This window comes from Eublepharis macularius, chromosome 7 (genome assembly GCF_028583425.1).
Source record: "Eublepharis macularius isolate TG4126 chromosome 7, MPM_Emac_v1.0, whole genome shotgun sequence".
NCBI lineage: Eukaryota > Metazoa > Chordata > Lepidosauria > Squamata > Eublepharidae > Eublepharis > Eublepharis macularius.
The window spans coordinates 142,744,740-142,767,875 of record NC_072796.1 but is presented as its reverse complement, the minus strand read 5'-3'; the positions used below and the strand labels follow the sequence as shown (position 1 = coordinate 142,767,875).

At 51.9% G+C, this 23,136-nt stretch overlaps 1 protein-coding gene across 1 annotated transcript; it reads right to left on the bottom strand.

The window, feature by feature from the left end:
* Window positions 1–910: 910 nt before the first annotated feature.
* On the bottom strand, window positions 911–21,949 carry LOC129334023 (probable flap endonuclease 1 homolog). The gene is made up of 11 exons (XM_054985946.1): window positions 21,709–21,949; window positions 14,415–14,505; window positions 13,994–14,096; window positions 13,692–13,737; window positions 13,182–13,267; window positions 11,771–11,904; window positions 9,068–9,128; window positions 7,819–7,950; window positions 6,714–6,865; window positions 3,827–3,974; window positions 911–2,740 (listed from the first exon to the last, which is right to left on the bottom strand). Exons 1-11 carry the CDS (start codon window positions 21,788–21,790, stop codon window positions 2,654–2,656), a joined length of 1,122 nt encoding a protein of 373 aa, XP_054841921.1. The 5' UTR covers window positions 21,791–21,949; the 3' UTR covers window positions 911–2,653.
* Window positions 21,950–23,136: the final 1,187 nt, after the last annotated feature.

Sequence of the window (23,136 nt, the reverse complement as noted above, 5' to 3'; positions counted from 1 at the left end):
AATCCTTCCCCCACCAAAAGGGGATGGCTTTTCCCAGAGCAATTCCAGAGTCAGCCAGCCAGCTCCATTAGTCTGCTCTTTTAGTAGGTCAACTTCAAGCAGTCTTGCAGCACCATAAAGATCAATGAATTTACTGTTGTTAAAGTTTTGGTGATTCATAGGCACAAAGTGTTACAGCTCCCACAACTCTACTATCCTAGGCCTCAACCAGCCATACCAGCCAGCGGGCATTCACCTGCACGTCCTGTGATGGGATGTACCGTCTTGTGCCACAAATGCCCTTCTGCTATTTCCATTGGCTAAACACTGTCTAGTCCCTACACAAGAGAAAAACAGCTGCAAACGAGACTTTGCAAAGGGTGCACACTCCCTGGACATCCCAGCATAGTCTTCCAGGTTGCAGGATTCAACTGAGAAGTTTCACAGGGGAGGATTCTAGAAAATGCCACTGAGTTGGAGTTTGTAGGCAGACGCAATATTACGGGACTGGACAAAGATGTGGGATGACATTATCATTACGAAAAGAACAACTTTAATTGGTCTTTAAGGCGCTACTGGGCTCATGCCTTGCTCATCTAGTGCAGACCAGCATGGCTACCCACCTGAAACTGACTACAAAAGGAGTTGTTCCTCCTCAAAGGTTTATGAACACTTTCATGGTTCATCCAACTTGACCAATCTGCCAACAACTGGGAGAGGCCAACACCCACTCAGCATGGATTCTTCACTAGTTTTCATCTGCAGATTTATTTATTTATAATCCACCTTTCTCATCAAGACTCCATGCAAATTTACACAGTGTAAATCAAATAAGATCTATGGCTGGGGCATTAAAAAATACAGCAAGGCATGGATTGCAGAAATTTGAAAATGCACCACATTCTGTCCTGGTGCAACAAGTTACCTAATTCAGAGACTTCACAGGATCTATGTCAGATAAAACCTGCAGAGAGAATGATCTTTATAGTACAATGAAAAATTCTAAGGATTTGATATTTTACCAACAAACTAAGCAAAGAAGTTTATCTGTTAATGAATTTTATTGAAATAAGACATAGTTTTATTAGGCAAGAACCTGAAAGGTAAATACAAATGCTGATAAATCCAGTATCTAATGAAAAACTGCACGCAACAAAAATTAAATCTTTTAACATTTCTCCAACTTAACATGACCGGATGAAGTTTAAAGCAAATTAGGAAATGAGCTGACTGTCTCAGAAAGATCTGAGAGGTTTGGAAGCTCTGCACACACACGTAGAAATATCTCAACTAGATTTTCTCTGACAGATCCATCAACAGAAGAGGGACTAACCTTTTGACATTACACTTTTTATAGACAGTTAACAAACTGAGAGAAATCGTTATATAACTTTAACATGTGATAAAATGATTGGTCCCCAAAATGATAAGAGAACAGGTACACTCAAATGCATCTTGATATTGCTAATTAATTCCTTTACATTTCTCTACATTAATGAATTGTAGGGGGAGGGGGCTCACAATGCTATACTTTCATCCTGACCAGCTGAACTTCTGCAGAGGTTATGAGAACTACCTAACAACACACACAATTAGCATAAGTATCTCTAGGACTTAAAAAAATTAAGCATATGTTTAATTCACTATGCTGTTAACTGCATGAAAACCCTGTTTCCTAGTCCCACCCTCCCATACATTTAACACTGCGTGGGGTGGGGGGGACCTTATGAGTTTACCATTTATGCTTAAAGTTGCAGTCTTAGGTACACTTTCCTGGCGCTAAGCCCCACTGAATAAAATGACGCTTATTTCGGAGAAGACGAGCTGAGGTTTGCTCTTTGGCTTTTCCCCCCTGGTGGCTTCTGGCTTCTTCTCCAGCTTCTTAAAGGGAAGGGAATGCTTCTGCCTGTCAGACTGAGGCCATGGAGAGCAAGACGTGGGGCTACCACCCAGGCTGCATCCAGGCTGACTTATGGACTTCTTGCAGAGGGCGTTGGCCTAGTCTGGCTCCGCCTCCAAGAGTCACACCCTTCCTTAGCAACAGCTGGATGAACTGGCAAAAGGAGGGGCTAGAAGGACTTCAAAAGTCCCCCAGACAGACACACAGACGCCATCATGCCTCGTTCAGTCAGGATGAGAGAGTGCAGAGACTACAACAGGGCCAATTCTGCTGGAGTCAGCGCATAGAAATGGGCCAGGGTGCACTGCAGGGGCGCAGGGGGTGACTGGCATGCCCTTCTGGGCTCATGCTCCCCCAGCAGAGGGGCTGCTGCATTTCTTACACAGTGAGTCTGCCACTCCCGTCTGGCTCAAGGCTACTACGCATGAACCTAAGCAAGGTATGCCCATCCTCTCCTGGACCTGCACCACCACTGGCCACTCCAAAGGCAAGCCCCTGGGGCATCTGGCTTCCAGTGCAGCTCGCCCTTCATCCCCCCCGCCCCCATTGCCAAAGAAGGTTACCAGCAGCAGAGAACAGCTCCGGACAGACTTTGCATCTTCTAAGGTCCTTGCAGAAGCACTGAACATTGCGTCGTCCCGCACTCACAAGCTCCGCCCTCTCTACCTGCCACACCCATGCACAGCAGCCCTTCAAGCGGTTCTTTGGGAGGAAGGGCAGCTTCTTTGGATGTGCAGGTCTTGCTGGACGGTCAGAAGGGGAGGAGGAGGTGGGTCATGTCCCCTCTGCAGAGTTTCTGACGGCTTCCGGGATTTTCACCTTAGACCTCCGCCTCTTCTTGCAAGGCTGGGCGCCGGGTGCCTGAAGAGAGGAATAGCCATGCCAGAGTGAGAGACGCCGTTGCCCTTCCAAAGCCCCCAGCAGGCATGCGACAGTAACATACATCTCCTCACCAGTTATAAACATATCCGGTGCACCTCAGAGTATGCAGTGATTACAACAGTTGTGTGTTATGTACTGTCAAGTTGCCTCCAACCTACAGCGACCCTAAGAATGAAAGACCTCCGAAACATCCGATTCTTAACAAATCGCTCTGATCTTAAAAACTGGAGGCCCTGGCTTCCTTTACTGAGTCAAATCATCTCATTTTGGGTCTTCCTCTTTTCCTACAGCCTTCCACTTTTCCTAGTATTATTAACTTCGTACTTTGATCACATCACGAGACGACAAGATTACGGCAGTTATCTATCCTCAGTGAGTGGCTATCTATCGTGAGTCACATTTTAGAGATGGGGAAACTGAGGTACTCTGACCTCCAAGAGAACACATGGGTGAGAAGGGATTTGAACCCAGGGCTTCCCGAGGCCTAGATTCATTCTGTCCACTAACCTACCCAAGCTGGTGTTGAATGTGGGGCCCTGGCTCAGTGGGAGGGCATCTGCTTGGCACGCAGGAGGTCCCCGGTGGAGTTCCCAGCACCCCCAAAGAAACAGGGAACAGGCAATGTGAAAGGCCTCAACCTGAAACCCGGGAGAGTGGCTGCCACCTAGAGCAGTTCAGCCTGACCTCAGATATGAGACAGCCTGACATGTTTTCGATGCCACTTCCACCTGCTATCTGCCTATACAGAATATATTTTTACCCTGCCAGGGTCAAGCTGAGCACTTCGGATCCTGCGTAATTTTAACGTCCCAGGCCTCCCAGAGAGCCAATCTCTGAATTTTCTCCCCCTCTCCAATATCTCTGTTTGAGACAGAAAGTTCAGCTGACAAGATCTGCAGCAAGTGGTCCACCACAATTCCAAAGCCCCTTTTCCAGGACAGGCACAGCCCAACTAGGCCTTATGATTTTTTACAGCAGGATTCCCTTCCCAGATGTGCGACACAGTGAATCTCAGCACGCCTTCTGCTGCTCCCACCATCCCACCTGGGAAAAAACACTTCTTACTTTGCACGTCCGCTTCTTGACCGGGAAGAACTCCCTGAGCATCTTCTGTCTCGAGCCGTCCTCAGTCACAGGGCCTGGCAACTGGGGCTGGGCAAGCTTCAGGCAGGTCTCCCGCCACCTCTCCATCCGGCGACAAACTCTGCCCTCGCTGTGAAAAAGGGTTTCTGGTCAAAGCAGATAACCAGGAGGGAGGGGGGAGAGGAACGGGGGTGGGTGGGAAGAGTGGCATGGGAAAGGGAACTAGCCGTTTTTTTAGACTTCCATTTATTTATTCATTGCATTTATAGACTGCTTTCCCACATAGTTCCACATAGGCTTGAGCTATATACAAAGCACTCCTTATCCCACTGCTGGCCTGCCCTTTGAAAGGATTCGCACTCAGGGTGTTGCTTACATGTTGCCCAGAACCTGGCACCCTCTTGAGGGCTGTGTACCCTGCAAATGCTCCTGTGGGCTCCTGCCTTCCAAGTCTTGCTGAAGGGAGAGAGAGGGCACACCCTCTATATGGGACCTAACGCCTTTGCTCCCACTTCTGGGCGCTGATCACAGCCATTCCAGCAATCAGGCAACCCTTTTGGTTGTTGTGGATTTTCCAGGCTGTATAGCCGTGGTCTTGGCATTGTAGTTCCTGACATTTCGCCAGCAGCTGTGGCTGGCATCTTCAGAGATGTAGCACCAAAAGAGATCTCTCTTGGTGCTACACCTCTGAAGATGCCAGCCACAGCTGCTGGTGAAATGTCAGGAACTACAATGCCATACAGCCCGGAAAATCCACAACAACCATCGCTCTCCGGCCATGAAAGCCTTCGACAATACATTCCCTTTTGTTTTGTAAGACTGAAAGCTCTTCGTTTATCAAAGGCTAGGGTTTCCAATCTCAGGGTTCGTTTCTGGGGTGTGCCCATGCTCAAGTCATGAATTCCAGACTCAGCTTAAATAAAAGATCAGTTGAAGACTATTTGCAAATCCTAAAGCACTCTTATACAGACAACAAGCATTAAAATAAGAAAGTTTCACTATTGCTAGAAAAAAAACCTGCCTATCTAAAACTTGACAGCTAGCTACCTAGAAGCCTTTCTCGCTGTGACTCAAGGCAGATTACATAGTGTGTGATTAGTACAGTCAATATCAAGGATATTTCCATAAACAATACCATAGGATAAATAAATGCAAGTTTACTAAGACATAGGATTAGCAAGAATCCAATAGAGATGTATTGTCGAAGGCTTTCACGGCCGGAGAACGATGGTTGTTGTGGGTTTTCCGGGCTGTATTGCCGTGGTCTTGGCATTGTAGTTCCTGACGTTTCGCCAGCAGCTGTGGCTGGCATCTTCAGAGGTGTAGCACCAAAAGACACTGAGAGATCTCTGTCTTTTGGTGCTACACCTCTGAAGATGCCAGCCACAGCTGCTGGCGAAACGTCAGGAACTACAATGCCAAGACCACGGCAATACAGCCCGGAAAACCCACAACAACCATCGTTCTCCGGCCGTGAAAGCCTTCGACAATACATCGAACACCTCTACGGGGAGGAAACATTCCAAGACACTGAGAGATCTCTGTCTTTTGGTGCTACACCTCTGAAGATACCAGCCACAGCTGCTGGCGAAACGTCAGGAACTACAATGCCAAGACCACGGCAATACAGCCCGGAAAACCCACAACAACCATAATCCAATAGAGAGTTGAAAAAATGTTGAAACAGATTATAAGCAATTCTAGGGCTGACATTAAACAACATAGAACTACCCAGTAGAGTCATACTTAGGTAGTACATAAGAGCACATACTTAAAGCAACAGATAGCACACACAGCAACATAAGGTGAAGTCTGTGGACGCTAACTCATTACTTGTTACTTTGAGACCGGCTCCCTACAGTGGGAATTGGGTGAGCTGAGGTCATCATTTCAGGACTCCGTGAATCACCCGGCAACTTAAGAGCCAATCAGGGCTGAGCTGTCAATTGGCATTTCAGCTGTGTGAAAAACTAGGGTGTTGGCACGGAGCTCTCTGAGAACAGCCTCTCCAAGGTCAAATCTCTGGGGGACTCAAGAGATGCTCCACAGGTGTTACTAATCAGCTCTGCAACCACTTCTCTGAGCTAGGCCACAACCTGACAGTACTTACAGTTCTGAACCTAAGTTCAGACATTTTCTTCCAAAGACCTAGTCTCAGGCTAGCAATTTCCTTACACCCACCCATAGGGAAAGCTGGCCATTCTGATTCCCTCACTTCCAAGACCAGTGCCAACACACAGTCTGAGACACACAGCTTGCTAGGTTGCGAGGGCGGGCTGCATATCCTGTGCTGGCCTGTTCAGGTTGGTCTGAATGCAACGAGTGAAGTGGGGTCCAGGGTGAGCTGACAGCCTTTGCCACAGAAGAGAGAATTTTCATAGTTGCAGCTTTCCCCATTACTGTGGGGGAGAATTTGCAGGTTCCAAAATTCTCCTTTTCTTTCGCACCTCCTCCCCCCATTCTATGTACCCTCTCCCATGTAGCATCCCCTTCCTGTGTGACCAACGGCTTCTTGCTTTTCAAAACTTGCATCTTTTGGGAATGTGTGAATTTCCTGCATTGTGCAGGGGGACTGGACTAGATGACCCTATAGGTCCCTTCCAACCATATGATTCTATGATCTTTGAAAAAGAGTCTCTCACTGTTCTCTGTCCCGGACAGGCAATCCTGTGCCCGTTTTGCTCTCCTCCAGGCCCAGCTCAGTCAAGGCTGTTGTTGAAAGGGGCCTTCGGTCGGCTGTGTTCTGCCTGCCCCTGTGGATAAAGCTGGTGCTGTGCCGGAAGCGGGAAAAGTCTAGGAATTCCCTGCACTGCAACAGCAGGAGGGAAGAAAGCAAGAGAGCAGTGCCATTACAAAACAAAGCACTCACTTCATGTGCTTCTCTCGGGCAAGAAACTGCACCAGCCCAGCCTCATCCGGCTCTCTCCACTCCAATACCAGCTGGCTCGGCTCGGCCACCTCGGGCTGCAGGAAGAGTCGCCGTGCCTCCTCCAGGGGCCAGTTGGTGGGCGCTGGATGTTTCTGCAAAGCGAAGAATGCTGGCAAGTCTTGAGCATGCAAGAGAGAATGCGGTGGGTGCCACCCTCGCCTCCCTGCTGGCTCAACAAGGGTAGAGGGCGAAGCATCAGGGAATAAAAGGGGACAGCAGAGCCGGCCCCCTCAGGGATCTTCTGCAAAGCTGGGGTTGGTCCAAAGCATTCCTTAACCGGCAACGGCAGCCAGACCTGGGGCTATGATGTGCGCTACTCACGGCGTCACAGATTATATATTTAGGCATAAATTACTAAAAAAAATCCTTAGGCATACACCTCAAAAATGCAATATGCAATCCAGCCCTTACATTCCCACACACAGGATTCACAGTGCCAACAGAGTTTTAGGATGGGCCTATTCCTAGGCTTTCCCTTACAGGTGGCCAACAAACGTTTCTCAGGGGAGGACGATTCTCCACTCAGCTCCCTCGCGGGAAACCCTTCGCCCAGGGCAAGTTCGTGGAGGGCTGTTTTTTCTGGAGGGCCGCTAGGAACAAATGGAGCCGAGTCCCAGTGGTGCGGCAGCTCCAGAGGGGCTGGCAGGTTGGGCCTTGTCCAGCAGCCCCTTGCCAGCCTGCCTTTGGCTGCTGACGCTGGCTGGCTAGCAACCAAGTAGCCCATCGGGCTGCTCCCCTCAGCTTGTTCCTAAGATGTTCTCTGGTCCTAACCTGTCCCAGCTTTAAATACGGCTGCTTTTGCAAGCACCTGAGAGTTAAAGAAGTCACCATTCTGCAGATATCCGTCTCCCCTGCCAGGTAAAACATCATCCTCAGAGCTGCAGCCGGCCCAAGGACAGGACAAATCATAGAATCGTAGGGTTGGAAGGGACCTCTAGGGTCATCTAGACCAACCCCCTGCACAATGCAGGAGATTCAACAATACCGCCCCACCCCAAACAAAGGTTGAGGGATCCAGAAAGGACAGAGAAAGCAGTGCTGGTACCTGTGCACTGACGCACTGCAAGATCTGCTCAATGCTCCCATGTTGCTGCAGCAGCTTCAGGGCCTTTTTGGGGCCGAGCCCCCGGATCTTTTCGCAATAATCACAACCTAGAAGAATGCAGAGGTCCACAAACTGTGTTTGGGGAAGGGGGGGGGGAAAGTCAACCATCGTTTCACAAAGCAAAGCCATCAGGTCTTTCTGCTCAAGCCCAGCGATGACCACCCTCTCCCACCAGCAGACATCTTGGAAAAAATGGCAGACACAGAGTTGGCGAAGCCAGAGACAGCAAAGCAACCCAACCGGAAATCAAAACCAGCAAATCTCTGGCCTCAAAGGACAACTCAACCTGCCACAATGAAGAATGTCTGAAGAGATGAAAAGCCGACCCATGTGAGAGGATGGGGGGGAACCAGGTGCACTAATCCACATGGCCACATGTTAAAGAAGGGCCAAGTGGTTACTATGAATGTGGTTATTATAAATGTATAATGAACTATGAAGACACAACTGATTAATGTTTCATTGATTCCCATTCTGGATTGTACAATATACTGTGTTAACTGGCATACTATTTAAGTCTATTTATAAGGAGACACGGTCACTTTAAACGTTGGCACATGCAATTTGTAAGAAAAGTTTATAAGCACTTTTGCACTTGTATGTACATTGAAATGTATTCTTGTTTTTTTGCCAGTGAATATAGATCCAATTGCCTTCCTTTTCTTTCTGTATAGTATAAAGTACAACTTATTTTGCCTTAACTGTGCCTCGTATCTTTAAGAATTTGCCTAGTAAGTCACGGCGTTCTACTACCTGCTTGGTCTCTTACCATGACTTTCTCGTTTCTCCGTATCATGCTTAAGGAGGGGCCTGGGTGGGGGGAACCTTTCTTTCATTTATAACAAAAATGCGAGTGCATCGGTGAGGGGAGTGAAACCCTGCTGCTCCCTCATCTCTGGGATCACCTCTCCTCATACAAACCCACTCGCCAACTCTGTTCCACCAAACATTTACAGTTGAAAGTTCCCTCCCTCTGGGAGGTCCGATCAGCATTTTCCGTACTATCTCCTGCTCCACAGAACGGGCTACTGAAGGGCCCCAAACGGCCTTCTCCTTGTTGAGATTCTGCAGACTCAGGCAGTTTTGACTTCAACCTTGCCCGAGTGTGACGTGAACCTTCCCTCTGAGATCCAGGCAGTGGGCCTCAGAATTTTCAACCCATAAAGTCCCCTTTCCGTCGGTTCCTCACCTGCTCCTGAGTCATGCCCAGCTTCTCCAGAACAACCGGCAGGGAAATCTCTTCCAAGTCACTAGAGAAGACACACAACACAGCAAACAACCTGGTTGCAAATTCTATCTTGCAGAGAGAAGTGGGGCTGGGCAGCTTGCCCTCCCCTAGGCTCCCCCACCCCACAACACCAGCCAAGCAAACTCCTGGCTAGGGGTGTGCACTTTGGGCCCGATTCAGAAAGCTTCCCGATTTGGAAATCTCGAATCAAAGCTTCCCGAAGCATTCGTAATGCTTCGGGAAGCTTAGGGGCCCTGGGGGTTAAGTTTAAAGGGCCCTTTTGCAAGCAGCAGGACCCTTTAAACTTTCCCATTCCCTACCCTTACACCTCCACCCCCACTTACCTGGCACCGTGCTGGAGGAGGCGGCCCTCCCACCTCCCCACTGGCCTCCAGCTGTAGCTCTCTCTGCTGAACAACTGGCCACGACGGCTGCGGCTGTGTGGCGATGGCAGCAGGGGAGGTTCTCTCTGCTGGCCAGCTGGCCGCAACAGCCGCAGCTGTGCGGTGACAGCAGCAAGGAAGGCCCTCTCTGTTGGCCAGCTGGCCAGCGTGGCATTGGCTCCAGCCTTCTGCTTGGCCAGGTAAGTGGGGTGAGGGTGGGAGTTTAAGGGTGGGGTGGGCCTCTCCCCTCCCCCGTCACTTCAGTACACTCCGAATCTTTACGGAGCATACTGAAGCGACTTAGAAACCAGAATTCGAAGCGGCATTCCACTTCGGATTTCAGGTTTTTCTGAAGCTTTTGAGTGCACACCCTTACTCTTGGCTCCAAACTTTATTTCAGTCTCAGGTTTCTTGGGAGATGTGGCACTCAAAGCAGAGAATCACCATGTGAAAATAGATCCAGAGGAGTTAGCCATGTTAGTCTGTAGTTGCAAAATAGTAACGAGTCTAGTAGCACCTTTAAGACTAACCAACTTTATTGTAGCATAAGCTTTCAAGAACCACAGTTCTCTTTGTCAGATCTGACGAAGAGAGCTGTGGTTCTCAAAAGCTTATGCTACAATAAAGTTGGTTAGTCTTAAAGGTGCTACTGGACTCTTTACCATGTGAAAACGAACCCACTGGCATCAACCAAGCATTGCTTGCTGAGAATGCCAAAGGATTCCCTAGGCAAAGGGACCAACAGCAGAGCTTTGAACCCTTGGGTGATTTTCTCCCTTCACAGGATACTGATATTTAACTCCATGCTAGGAAAAGCCTCCAAGGCCCAGAAGGTGAACACACGAAGCTGCCTTCTGCCAAGGTCAGTACTGGACTGGCAGCAACTCTCCAGGGTCTCAGAGGGGTCTTTCACATCACCTACTACCTGGCCCTTTTAACTGGAGATGCGGGAGATTGAACCCGAGACCTTCTGATGACAAGCAGGTACCCCACCCCTGAGCCACAGCCCCTCTCTTTAGGTGACAGCTAAAAATGAAGGGTTCTAGCTGAAAAGAACTCATCCCATCATGCTCTGGGAAGAAACAAGGTTTCTAGCTTGACTGCTGCTACTACAGCTACTAGGCCTGAAATCCCTTCACACATGGACACACAAAGCGGCCTTGTGTTGAATCAGTCCATTGGTCCATCACGGTATGGACTGGCAGCTGCTCTCCAGGGCCTCAGGCTGAGGTCTTTCACATCACCTCCCACCTGATTGTTTTAACTGGAGATTCCAGGGACTGAACCTGGGACCGTCTGCATGTCAGGGAGATGCCCCACCACTGACCCAAGGCCCCTCCTCTAGGTGGCACACAGGAGGAAGATGCAATGGCAACATGAACCTGTGCTATTACTCCAGAGACAGCAGAGTGAGCACAGATGAAATCTAAGGCTGAGAGTAAAGGGGAAAGACTTCCATCAGGGCCGGGGAGGGCAATGTCTGACTGCTGGTGAATGGGTGAAGAGAGAGGCTGCCTTGGACGCTTCTTCCGGTTCCAATCTCCATTTAACCCAAACCTGACAATGTCAGACCTACAGACAAAATGCTGCTCACCACCTTCAGTAACATTTCCCTGTGAAACAAAATTCCTGCTGAGACATCTGTGAAGCCTGCTACTGAATGCCCAACGAACTGAAAATGATTTATTCTACAAGGGGAGGTCCTGGGGTTTATTTTATTTATGTCATTTATAGTCCGCCTTTCTCACCGAGACTCAAGGCAGATTACATAGTGTGTGATTAGTACAGTTAACATCAAGGACATTTCAATAAATAATGCCACGCCATAGGGTATATGAATGCAAATTTGCCAAGATTTAAAACCAGCAGTAATACAATACAGAATTGAGGAAATGTGAAACAGAGCATAAGCTAAGACTGACATTAGTCAACATAGAACTACCCAGCGGGATCATATTTAAAGCAACAGGTAGTACAAAGGAGTACAGGCTTGAAGCAACAGATAGGACATAGGGGTGAAGTCTGTCGTCTCTATCTCTTTAACGAAACATCTCTTTGAAGCCACCTTCCTGCAGTCCTACAGTGCAGCCCTCCTGTCTGAGTAAAAAACCCTCTTGAATAATTTGGTTTTCCATCACTGGGAGTTCACACAATTTCCCTGGAAACCCTTATCCTCCCTTGTCCCAGAGGTCAGGAAGGCGCTCTCCGTGCACCCAGGGACATTATTACAATTTCTTCGCTAGTTACAGGGTTCCAAGAAAGGCTAGCTTGTAATACTCACCTGTTTTTTGCGTTAAGATGCCGCAAGAGGCGCAGGCTCCCGAAAGGCAGGGCATCCAGGTCCTCTGTGGCTGTGCAGCTGGCGCGGCCGGACTTCACCAGAGCCGCACAGGTGGCCTCTGCCTCTGACGGAGCCTAAGCCCCGGGCGGACAGGGAGGAGAGAGAAGAGAGAGAGAGAGGTCTTCAAATAGCAAATATGCCATTTTTTTTCATTGTCTTCACTTTGGGTTTGAGTTTCCATCTAGGCTGCTGAAGAACTTCAGGCCAAGAGGCGCTAGACATTCCCATCCAAATAAAGGTATGTTCAAACCACAGATCTCGCTAGTTACTCCATCTTGTCATTATGCTGACCTTTTTCTCCTCCCCGCCGCCACCCCTCCGCCGCCGCCACCTTTTACAGTTTTAAGGCCTTGTGTTATGAAAAGCCCTTGGTGCTAGAAACCCCCAAGCTGTTAACATTCTCCCAAGAAACTGCTACGCAGTTCGACAGCAGGGCTGGCGCGATGGGGGACCTCTGACGGAGAGGAAGGAACAAGGTGATCAAGATTAGATTAGCATGTCATGGCGCAGGATCCAGCTCTTTAAGCAGACAGCTCCCAAGTTAAACAGGAACTTTGACAAAAAAATTGTTCTGACGTAAGGCCTGCAGAATCTCTGAGCAAGGTACACACACCTAGGCAAAAAGCGGTCTTCTCTGAATCTTCCCGACTTCCCGCACCTCCAACAGCAAAGTAACTTCCGCGACAGGATGCTGGGAAAAGGGAGGGGCAAGGGAAGTCTCCCCCCGCTGAATTTTCCAGCCTTTGGCTTTGCCCAGATCTTTGCAGCGGTGGGGTGGCCACCAAGAAATGTAAGAAGCTGCTTTAAACCAGGCCAGAACTTTGGTCCATTTCGCTCAGCAGTATCTACTCTGACGGGTAATGGCTTTCCACAGACACAGGTCTTTCTATCCCCTGCCGTCTGAGATAGATTCTCTCCACATGAGACATCTTATACGAGGACGCTCAATGTTAGCTGGGAAGCGTCGTTTAAAAAGACAGAGGCAAAGACTCTTGTCAATTTCACCTCTCTACACAGAGCCGGCAGAGATCGCACCTCAGAGTTTTTGATAATTTTATCTTCAAATCCTGAAAGGGGAGGTGAAATTGACAGCCTTCTGGGAGGCAAAGATAAAATTAACAAACCCTCTGAGGAGCAATCTCTGCTGCTCTGTATAGAGGTGAAATTGACAGAACCTTTGGCTCTGTCTTTTTAAACTATGCTTCCCGGCTAACATTGGACCGTGTCCTCGTATAAGATGCCTCACGGAGAAAGACTCATAGCTGGGAATGGAACGGGGACCTTCTGCAGGCACAGCATTGGCTCAGCCACAGAACTGTGATCCTTTACCAAGAACGGCCTCAGCTGATACCTGCACATAAGGAACCCCCAGGAGGTGCAAGAGGGTCTCGCAGTCTCGTCTCAGGAACCGCTGCGGAATTTCACCCGTTGAAGGATCTGAAAGAAACAGAAAGAAAGTCAAAAGTTCTGTTAGTGTGACTGCTCCACCCCCACCCCTTTGCTTAGAGAATTTTAAGGGGCCCACGTTAAGTTGACATTGCATGAATCTTCTGGTTTTTAGGTCTTCAAATGCTATGTTCCTTTTTCATCCCAGGATGCTAAACCAAATGCTCCACCCGATCCAACCAGCCCGTCCTGACTAACACCGGTAGCTGAAGCCTCCCCCCCCCCAATCCAACTTGATGAAGGATTCTGAAGAACTCAAAAACTTGCATGCTATTTTTGTGTTATTTTGTTTGGTTCCCAACAAAGGTATTATGCAGATTTTGCTTTGACCAATGTAGCTACCTGCAACCCCTGACAAGACTGGGGTGTGTGTGTGCAAACAGGGGCCCAATGGATGTGTCCTGACTGCCCTTACCTGTCACTTCCCTCTTGATTCCAGAGACTGCGGCTCGTTTGGCCAACTGCAATTAGAAAAAGAGTTACAAAGTTATTTTCAATTTGCGAGAGCTGTGTTCACTCTTTGTCACGCAACTTCCCTAACCACTAGGCAAGCCTGCACCCTTTGGGTCCTTTCCCTCTCACAGTCTTCCCTGACGGTGGTCTAACTTTGCTCGATCACAAAACTGGCAATACTCCAGTTTCTTGTTGGAGCAGCCCCTTCCTCTTGGTCATCTAGCTACAATGCTCTGGGCGCATCAGGAAATCTCTCATACGAACCACAGGCTCCTTGAGGTCTGGCGGCCGTCCATCAAAGACATACACTGGTTTGATGCCATTTTCCAGGAGATGCAACGTCCGGTAAAAAAGCCCCTGCAAGTGACTGATACAAAAAGCGAGCCAGTGAGCAGAGCGGAGTCTGGCAGGACAAAAGAACTGTGCAAAAAGAATCCGTTCCGGGGCGGGGGTGGGGGTGGGCAGCTGGGCATAGCAGGGAGACACACATAAAGCACCCAAGTACGAGCCCTGCTGATGCCACTGTGAAAGTGGGCCAAGAGTGACATGAACAGCCTGCTCATGCCAAGGCTGGCTGCCTGCCAACGCCAAGCTCAATGGCGACAGTGTTGTCAGCTGGCCCAGGGTGCCCTCAAGGGGCAGAAAAACTTCATCCCTCCCCCTTTTATTATTTGCAGCTGCCCACCTGATATTCTGTCCCTCGCGGTTGACGATCTTTGGCATGGCTGTGCGGAACTGGTAAATAGCCACCGAGGCATCCAAGGCCAAGACATTGTCTGAGACAAGGGGAGGAACAGCAGGGAAAGGGGGGGTTTGAGGCCACCACGGAGAGACATACTCGCCATCTCTTCCTGCTATTGCCAGGAAGACTCCATCTGCCCACTTCCCCATAACACGCCCCCTGCCTAAATTCAATGTCAAAAATGCAGATTCGAGACCGCTGGTTATGGATCAGTTACCACAGGTACACCTATGAGTTGGGACCTAAAAGTGGGTAGCAGCTCTCTCAAAAGTGGGTTGGAAAGCCAGGTGAGAGGCGGAAGAACAGGTGAGCAGGCAGAGGTGGTTTTGGATTGGCTTCTGCATAATGTGAAAAATGCCCACAAAACACAGCCCAATGCTCAGCAATAGCAGAGTCCAGTAGCACCTTTAAGACCAACCAACTTTATAACCTTTCGAGAACTACAGCTCTCTTCGTCAGATGGAAAGCACTTGCTCAGTAAGGTTACATATATATTGTGTTTGTGTTCACAATGTAAAAGTTGTGTTGGGGAGAGGGGAAGTCAAATATGGTTACGTTGCAAGTGGGTCCCACTTTATATGCTTTTGCTGCATCATCTTCTACCTTTATGGTCCATTTTTGGCATTATAGTATGCCATATACAGTTCTGGTCGCCATATACAGTTCTGGTCGCCACACCTTAAAAAAGATATCATAGCACTGGAAAAAGTACAGAGAAGGGCAACTAAAATGATTAAAGGGTTGGAACACTTTCCCTATGAGGAAAGATTGAGGCGCTTGGGGCTCTTTAGCCTGGAGAAAAGACGACTGAGGGGAGACATGATAGAGGTTTACAAGATAATGCACGGGTTAGAGAAGGTAGAGAAAGATGTGTTTTTCTCCCTTTCTCACAATACAAGAACTCGTGGGCACTCTATGAAATTATTGAGCAGTCGGGTTAGAACAGATAGAAGAAAATACTGCTTTACACAAAGGGTGATAAACACATGGAATTCGTTGCCACAGGAGGTGGTGGCAGCTACAAGCATTGCCAGCTTCAAGAGGGGACTGGACAAATATATGGAGCAGAGGTCCATCAGTGGCTATTAGCCACAGGAGATAGATGGTATTCTTTTTGTGGGGAGGTGGTGCTCTGTTGTCTTGGTGCTGGAAGGAAGGCAGTGGGAGGGCTTCTGGTGTCCTGGCCTCACTGACAGTCCTTTAGATGGCACTGGATTTCTAGCCACTGTGTGTGACAGAATGTTGGACTGGATGGGCCACTGGCCTGATCCAACATGGCTTTGCTTATGTTCTTATGTTCTTATATCTTGGACTCTTTTTTGTTTGCCTCGTTTTCCAGTTTTGTAATCCTAGTCCTATTGCATTGTTTACTGTATGTTTCAGGTTGTCTGAATTGTTTTCTATAGTTTTTAAACTGTCTTGAATCTCATGGAGAAAGGCAGACTATAAAGGAAGCTGTTCAGGAAAACAAAAACAGTTCAAAACAAAAAAACTTCGTCATGTTAGGCGTTCTCAAGAAAAACGTTGCTAAAGGCAAAGTTGCAAACAATACCAACAGCAAGAGAAACAGATGTCTAAAGAAGCCAAATCTGAACAACAGCCTGAATATTTTTTAAAAATTATTTTCCTTGTTTGTAATCTGCCTTTCTCACCGAGACTCAAGATGGATTACATAGTGTTAAGTCAGTATGATCTCTGGCTGGGAAATCCAATAAACAACACAACAGGGTTTAGCCCAGACTAGACCGAGCTGAATTCAGAAGCTAAGCAGTATTGGGCCAAGGTTAGTACTTGGATGGGAGACCATCAAAAAGACTTGGGTTGCTACGCAGAGGAAGGCAATGACAAACCACCTTCGTTTGTTCATTTCTTGCTCTGAAAACCCCACTGAGGGGTCAGACCTGACCACATGTATTATTATCATCATCATCATCATCACCATTATTATTATTATTACTGCCAGCATGGTTGCACGAAAAGCTGAGTGCCAAGGAGTCCACACCTGTTGAGACAATGCGGGGAACACTCAAATAGCAATGAAAAGGGAAGGTTCGTTTTCACTTACTGTGAAATTTCCTTTCTTGGTGGTCCAAGAGAGGGGCAGTCCTCACTTCTGGGAATACAGCGCCTCCTCTCCGAAGGCAGGATCATTCAACTGATGTGATCCCGGAGAAGAGGGGCTCATCGCAGGGATCGCCAGTCCGTTCCCAAGCCTTAACTCCCCACAATGAGACCAAGAGAGAGAAAACCTCCCTCAACTTTCTTCACGTAGAAAACACCATAACCAATTACAAAACACGAACATAACCATCTATAGTTAACCGCCTAGGTTATCCTCGTTAATAGAATAAAAAAGCAGCGTGCCCCAGGGTAGATTATCCAGCTGTCAGGTCTAGGCGATGTGCTTCCTGCCGAAGGCTGGCACTGCGGAGGCCATCTTATCTGTCCTATAGCGCCTGGTGAAAGAACGCCCTGATTTCCATGTGGCCGCCTTGCAGATCGTCTCTATTGATGGAAAAGAATGTGCTGTGATGCCTTGAGGCGGCTCCCGACCTTTGGCCTTGTATGCTAGAATGATGCACCCCTTGATCCACCTACTTAACGTGGAAGTGGCCACTCTCTTCCCCGAAGGAGGACCTCCTAAAGGAGGACTTCAGACTTGCGGAATGGTTTCATCCTATCCAAGGAGAAGCTCAAGGCTCTATGCCCATCCAGGCAGAGCCGCTCCCTTTCCTTCTTGTGCTTTGGATTAGGGCAGAAGGAGGGCTGCACTCTTTTCCATCCGATGAAAAGTGGGGTTCACCTTTGGAACGAAGGCTGGGTCAGGTCGCAAGACTACTCTGTCACTGTGAAAAAGGCAGAGCTCCCTCTCTACTTATACTGCCTATAGCTCCAACACCCACCAGAATAAAATATTCTTAAAGGTCAGTTCTTTTAGAGGGCATGATGCCATGGGCTCAAGGGGGTCTTTGGATAATGCTCTCAGTACCAAACTAAGACTCCACGTAGGAGACAGGTGAACCGGAGAAAGATTTAACAGTGAGGTCCCCCTTAAGAATCTCTTAATTTGATGTTGTACTAGGGAATTTCCTCTCCTGGAACCCCAAATTGCTGAGATGGCCACCACCTGTCATCTAAGGGTGTTACTGCCACCCTTAGATGGCAAGCGGCATCTCTACCAAACTCTTCTTGCAGGAAAGATCTCTCGGTGGCACCGGTAAGGGCTCCACACCTCTATCTAGGCACCACGTCTGAAAAACCTGCCAGGTTATAGACTCCGTGGAGTTCTTCTTAGAGGCTAACAAGGTATTAAATAACCCTCTGCATAACCTAACCCTTCTAGCTGTTTGCGCTCAACCGCTAGGTTGTGAGATTTAGCAGAGCTAGTCGAGGATGCAGGGCCGGATTGAGGGGGGGCAGGGGGGTAGTCTGCCCCTGGCGCCGCCAGGGAGGGGGCGCCAGGAGCAGCTGCCAGCTGCCGGAGTGCGCAGCCAGCAGCATGGGCAGCCTCGCAGTCCCCCACGCTACCTTTCGCCTGCCCAGCGGGACAGGGGGCGGCCGGCTTGCCGCGCACCCCGTCCTGCAGGGTAGGCAAAGGGCAGCGCGGCCGCCCACACCATTCGCCTGCCCTGCAGGAGAGGGAGCAGCCGGCCGCCCCGTCCTGTGGGGCAGGCGCATGGCACGGGCGGCCTCGTAGCCCCCCGCGCTGCCTTTTGCCTGCCCTGCAGGACAGGGGGTGTGCGGCAAGCCGGCTGCCCCCTGTCCTGCAGGGCAGGCGAAAGGCAGCGCGGGGGGCTGCGAGGCCACCCGCGCCATTCGCCTGTGGAGAAGCAAATGGCGCGGGCGGCTTCCCAGCCCTGCACGCTGCCTCTGGCGCCCCGCGAGATGACGTCACCAAAATGACGCCATCATGCTGCGCCAGGAGTGCGCACACTGTGCACACGCACAAGGCCGGGCTAGGGTTGCCCCAGGTGCCGGCAACCCTAGATCCAGCCCTGCGAGGGTGTGGCATCATTCCCTGCATTAGATCCTCCTTCAGCGGGAGGTTCCAGGGGTCCGTGATCGAAAGTCCCTTCAGGTCTTGAAATCATGCCCTCCTTGGCCAGAAGGGTGCAATTAGTATCGCTTCTGCACGTTGCTCTATGATCTTCTGAACAACTCTGTGTAACAGTTGCCCCAGGGGAAAAGCATACAGGAGTGGTCAAGGTCACTTGCAACTCAAGACATCCCTCCCTGTGGCCACCGAGAGATCAATGGAAGCCGGAAAATCTCCCTTCTGAATGGAAGCCACCGAGGATTTGAGCGTTTCCATCCTGAATTTTCTTGTTCAGGACCATTTCCGGTGCAGAATGGCCCTGACATCCCCCTTCTTCTTTGGGCCTATGAAGAATACTGAGTACACCCCTCAGGTTCTGTGAGCTTCTATGGTCCCTATGTCTAGCAGATGCTGAACAGCCTTTTCCAGACGTTGGTGTTTCTGATCTGATCAATTCTTTGGGATCTGGAGGACACATCTGGGTGGCACAGAGTTGAATTCCAGTGAATACCAGTTGGTCACTGTATCCAGCACCCACCTGTCGCTTACTGTCTGTTACCAAAAGCTCGCAAATCTTTGTAAACACCCCCCAGTCCCAATAGTGCCTGTTATCTTGGCATAGTCACGCTGAGGTTCCCTTCTTCAGTCCCTTGGTGTTTTGACCGGATTTGTTGAAGAAGGAGGATCTCCACTCCTCTCGAGGTCTGGACTGCCATCTTTCCTTGAATGACCTGGCGTAGCCTGTACAGGAAGGACGCTTGGATTCTTGAAAGGACTGAAGCCTCTTTCTCCAGTTTCCCTCCTTCTTCTTCGAGGGAAAGACTTTCTTCTTTTCTTTGTCCTCCATCAGGTATTTGTCTAAACCTTCTCCAAACAGGTTGATGCCTCTGAAGGGGGCCGCGGCTACTTTGGCTTGGGTCGAAGGGTCCACGTCCCAGTTCCTAAGCCAAATGTGGCGTCTGGCTGCCACGCTAAAACCCATGGCCCTCGCTGACATTTGCAGAGCATCTAAGGACGCGTCCGCCGCGAAAGCTGTTGCCAGGGCTATTTTCTTTATTTGGTCCTTCATTTCTTTGGGGATGTTACTCCTCGCTGCCGCAAGATCCGATGCCCAAGAGAATGCGGCTCTAGCAAAAAGCGAACCTGCAGCCGACGCTCTAAGAGAGGCAGCGGAAGCTTCAAAATCCCTGCACAGAGCTTGTTCGGTCCACCTGTCCCAGGAATCCTTGGGCAGGCCACCCATAGGCAGCGCGGAGTTGGGTGCCAGGTTGGGCACAGGAAAATCCACCGAGGGCAGCTTGGTCCTCTTAGCAGCCTCTGGAACCGGTGAATAAAACTCAGAAAAAACAGGATGGTTAGCTTTGGGTTTAGCAGGCGCTTCCCACTCGGCCTTCATCAGGTTGTAAAAGGCTGCTGGGAGAGGAATCCCCGAAGGGGATGTGGGGAAGGCTCTCTCTGACCCCTCTGGGAAAGCTGGGTTTGGTTCCTCTTTCCCCTGGGCCTTGTGGGGAAGCTCCAGCACCCTCAGCACCTTAGGGAGCAGCCGGCCATACAGCTCCTGGGGGAAAAGCCTTGCTGGCATTGGGGTGCCGACCTCCCCTTCCTCTTCCTCTTCCTGCAATCCCCCCTCCTCCTTAGCTGAGGAAGAATCCACTATCTCAGACTGGAGGCTGTGCAGCACTCTACTGCACGGGGACTCGTCTACTTTTCTCCTCTTCGATCCAGGGGGGGAGAGAGAAGGACTGTCCCTTTCCCCTTCCTTGGAGCCAGACCCCCCTCTGGGCTGACCCTCCTGCCTGCCTGCGGGTCCAGCTCTTGCGCTCCTCTGTCTGTGGGCCTCCCGGAACTCCTGGAAGGCCTCTCGGATCGCCATCCTGAGCCCGGCCACCAGGTTTGCCTTGGCGGCCTCACTTGACAGGTCCATCTCCTGGGCCTTCCTCCCTGCACTAGCCTGTTGGGACATCCCGGAGGCAGAGGCCCGGCAGTCGGGCAGCTCCAAGTCTCAATCAATTGCGCCCTCCGAGCCGCGGGGAATGGCGAGGCTCGGCCTTTGCGGATCTTCTGCCCAAAGACTCCGACAGCGAAAGCAGCCCACAGGCGCCCCTGCAGCGGGAAGGGCGGGCACGGCGAGGGCTCCCTTGGTGCCCAGATGCCCCCCCCCCAGCCCCCGGCTTCTGCTGCTCTTCTCACCCGCCGCCTGCCTGCCTGCCTTCGGCCCGCGCCCCGTTCCCAGCTGGACCGGCCTGACTGCCGTTCGGTCGGGCCTGCCAGGGCTGGTCGGAGCGGCTCCTCGGGAGCGGGAGCCGCCCCTTCCAGGCCCGTGGGCGCCGCAGGGGGAGGCAGAGCCCGGCCCTTCCCGTGCAAGCTCAACGCTGGTCGCCGCAGGTGCAGAGCGAGCGAGCGAGCGAGCTTCCTTTCTTCCGAGCTCCGCCGCCGACTTCCCGCGGGAAAGGCAGGGCCGGAAAGGCGGAAGACGCCGCCGGACGAGCCCCTCCCCGTCGGGATTTAACCAGCCGACTGAGCCCGCCTCGGGAGAGGAGGAGCCGCACCCCGGGAAGGGCGTTTCCAGCGGCAGCGCAAGGAAGGCGGAGGGTAGGGCGGGCCCTGCTGGGGAAAGCGCCGCGGGCAGCCCAGCGAGTGCGTCTGGAGGGGCGGCAGGGGAAGCGGGGACGCGCCCTCCGAAGCCCCGCAGCACCCCCGAGGCGGCCTCTGCTGCCCCGGGGGACGGGGACGGGGGCTTCAGAGCTTCCCCGGTGGCCGCAGCCTGGGCGGGGCGGGGGCTTGCTGGGGGGTCTCCGGGCAGAGGCCAGGCGGCCGCCGGGCCAGGGCTGCCCCTCTTTGGGTTCCCGGCCAGGGCCAAGGGGAGGGGGGCACAGCCCGGGAGGCCCCTCCATCCTGCGGGGCTCTCCAGGGAGACGGTTTCGGCTCGGAGGAAGGGAGCGACACTCGCCGCAGCCCGCGCCCGGCAGTCTCGCTGCGAGGCTCGACGCTGCAGACCGCGAACGAGCCCCCAGGCGGGCGGGCGGGCGGCAGAAGAGCGCGCTCCGGCTCCGGCTGCGCCCCGAGACCCCCCGGATTGCCCGGGCGGCCCTGCTCTGCCCCTGGAGGCTCCCACCACCCCGGCAACGCAGTCGGGCCCGAGGGCGCCGCTGCCCCGAGCCCTGCCCCGTCCGACGAAGCCCCGGCCCGGCCCCCGCTCACCGCGGAACTGCGCCAGCGGGACGGCGCGCACGGCCTCCGGGGCCTCCTCCTTGATCAGCTCGGCCAGCTTGGTGATGCCCATGGCGGCGCGTCTGGCCGGCGGCGGGAGGCGGGGGCGGAGCGCCCGGGCAGGGCCCGTCCCCAGCTCCGCCCCGGCTGCTGCGGCCCGGCCGGGGGAGAGGAGCAGGCGGCGGCCGCCCCCCCCCGCCGGCACTCCACGCTCCGCGCGCGCCCCGGAGGCGGCTTGGCAGGGGACGGGCTGCTGCGCCGAAGGCTGAGCGCGCACGGGCAGGAGGGGCCGGGCCGAGGGCTCCGGCCGGCCCTTCCTCCGAGGCGCCGGCTGTTCTCCCCGCCCGCCCAGCCCTTTCCGGACCCGCGCTCGGAAAACCCTCCAGAGGCACTTTGGGGCTTGCTTGGCCCGCTTGGGTGCCCTTTCTCGGCCGGCCGGCCCTCCCTCGGCGGAGTCCCGGCTGGCAGGCGCTGTTCGGGCTCCCCCTTTTAACCAACCCTGCGAGGTAGGCGAGGCTGAGAGCGACGGGCCGAGGGGAGCAGCTCAAGACTGGCCCTGAGGCGCTCGGGGTGTCCCGGCCCGGTACTTTCTGATCGCTGCATCCGAAATGCGGCCGGGAGGAGATGGGGCAGGGGAGCGTTGCCAGGAGGTGCTGGGCAGGAGTATCGAAAGGGGAAAGTCGTGGTTACCAACAGGCCTGGAGAAATGTTCTCCTTTTAGAAGAGGCTTAATGCTTGGAAAGGGGCAGCTTGGAAAAGGGCAGCTGAAACTTTTCATGGCACAGAAGGAAATCATACCCCCTGCTGAACAGCATCCCTGTTATGCATCTATTTAAAAGGCAGGTGCCACTCAGCTGTGGCAGGTGGGACGCCCCATCACTGGCCTGGAGGCAAAGGCCACACTGGCAGCCTGAAATCTTTTGAGCAGAGTAAACTGGGTCCCTTTAGCTCACGCTGCAGCTTTCCAGGGTCGTCCCCAGAGCCTGCCAGCAGAGAGTCGTGAAGCGGAGATGCCAGAGAGGGAGCCGGGGGTGTGTGTGTGCCTTGGTCTTAGGTCTGACACTCGCACAGCCCCAGGCACATACACAGCTCGCAACCCGTGCTGCAGGGCCCTGTCCCCAAGAAGCCCATTTCGTTACTTGCTGGTTGCAAACTCTCTTTGGGATGGAGCTGGGGGGTGTCTCTCAAGTCAAGCTGTGTCTTCGCCCAAAGGTGCACATGCTCCTGGTCCAGCATTCAAAACTGAATGGTGTTTACCTTGCTGGGAAAGGGGTTTCAACCCACATTTTCTTGTTTAGAAATGGAAAACCTTGGTGGACCCCAATTTTTTAATTTTATTTACGTCATTTACAGTCCACCTTTCTCACTGAGACTCAAGGCGAGTTACACAGTATGAGGTTAATACAGTCAGTATCAAGT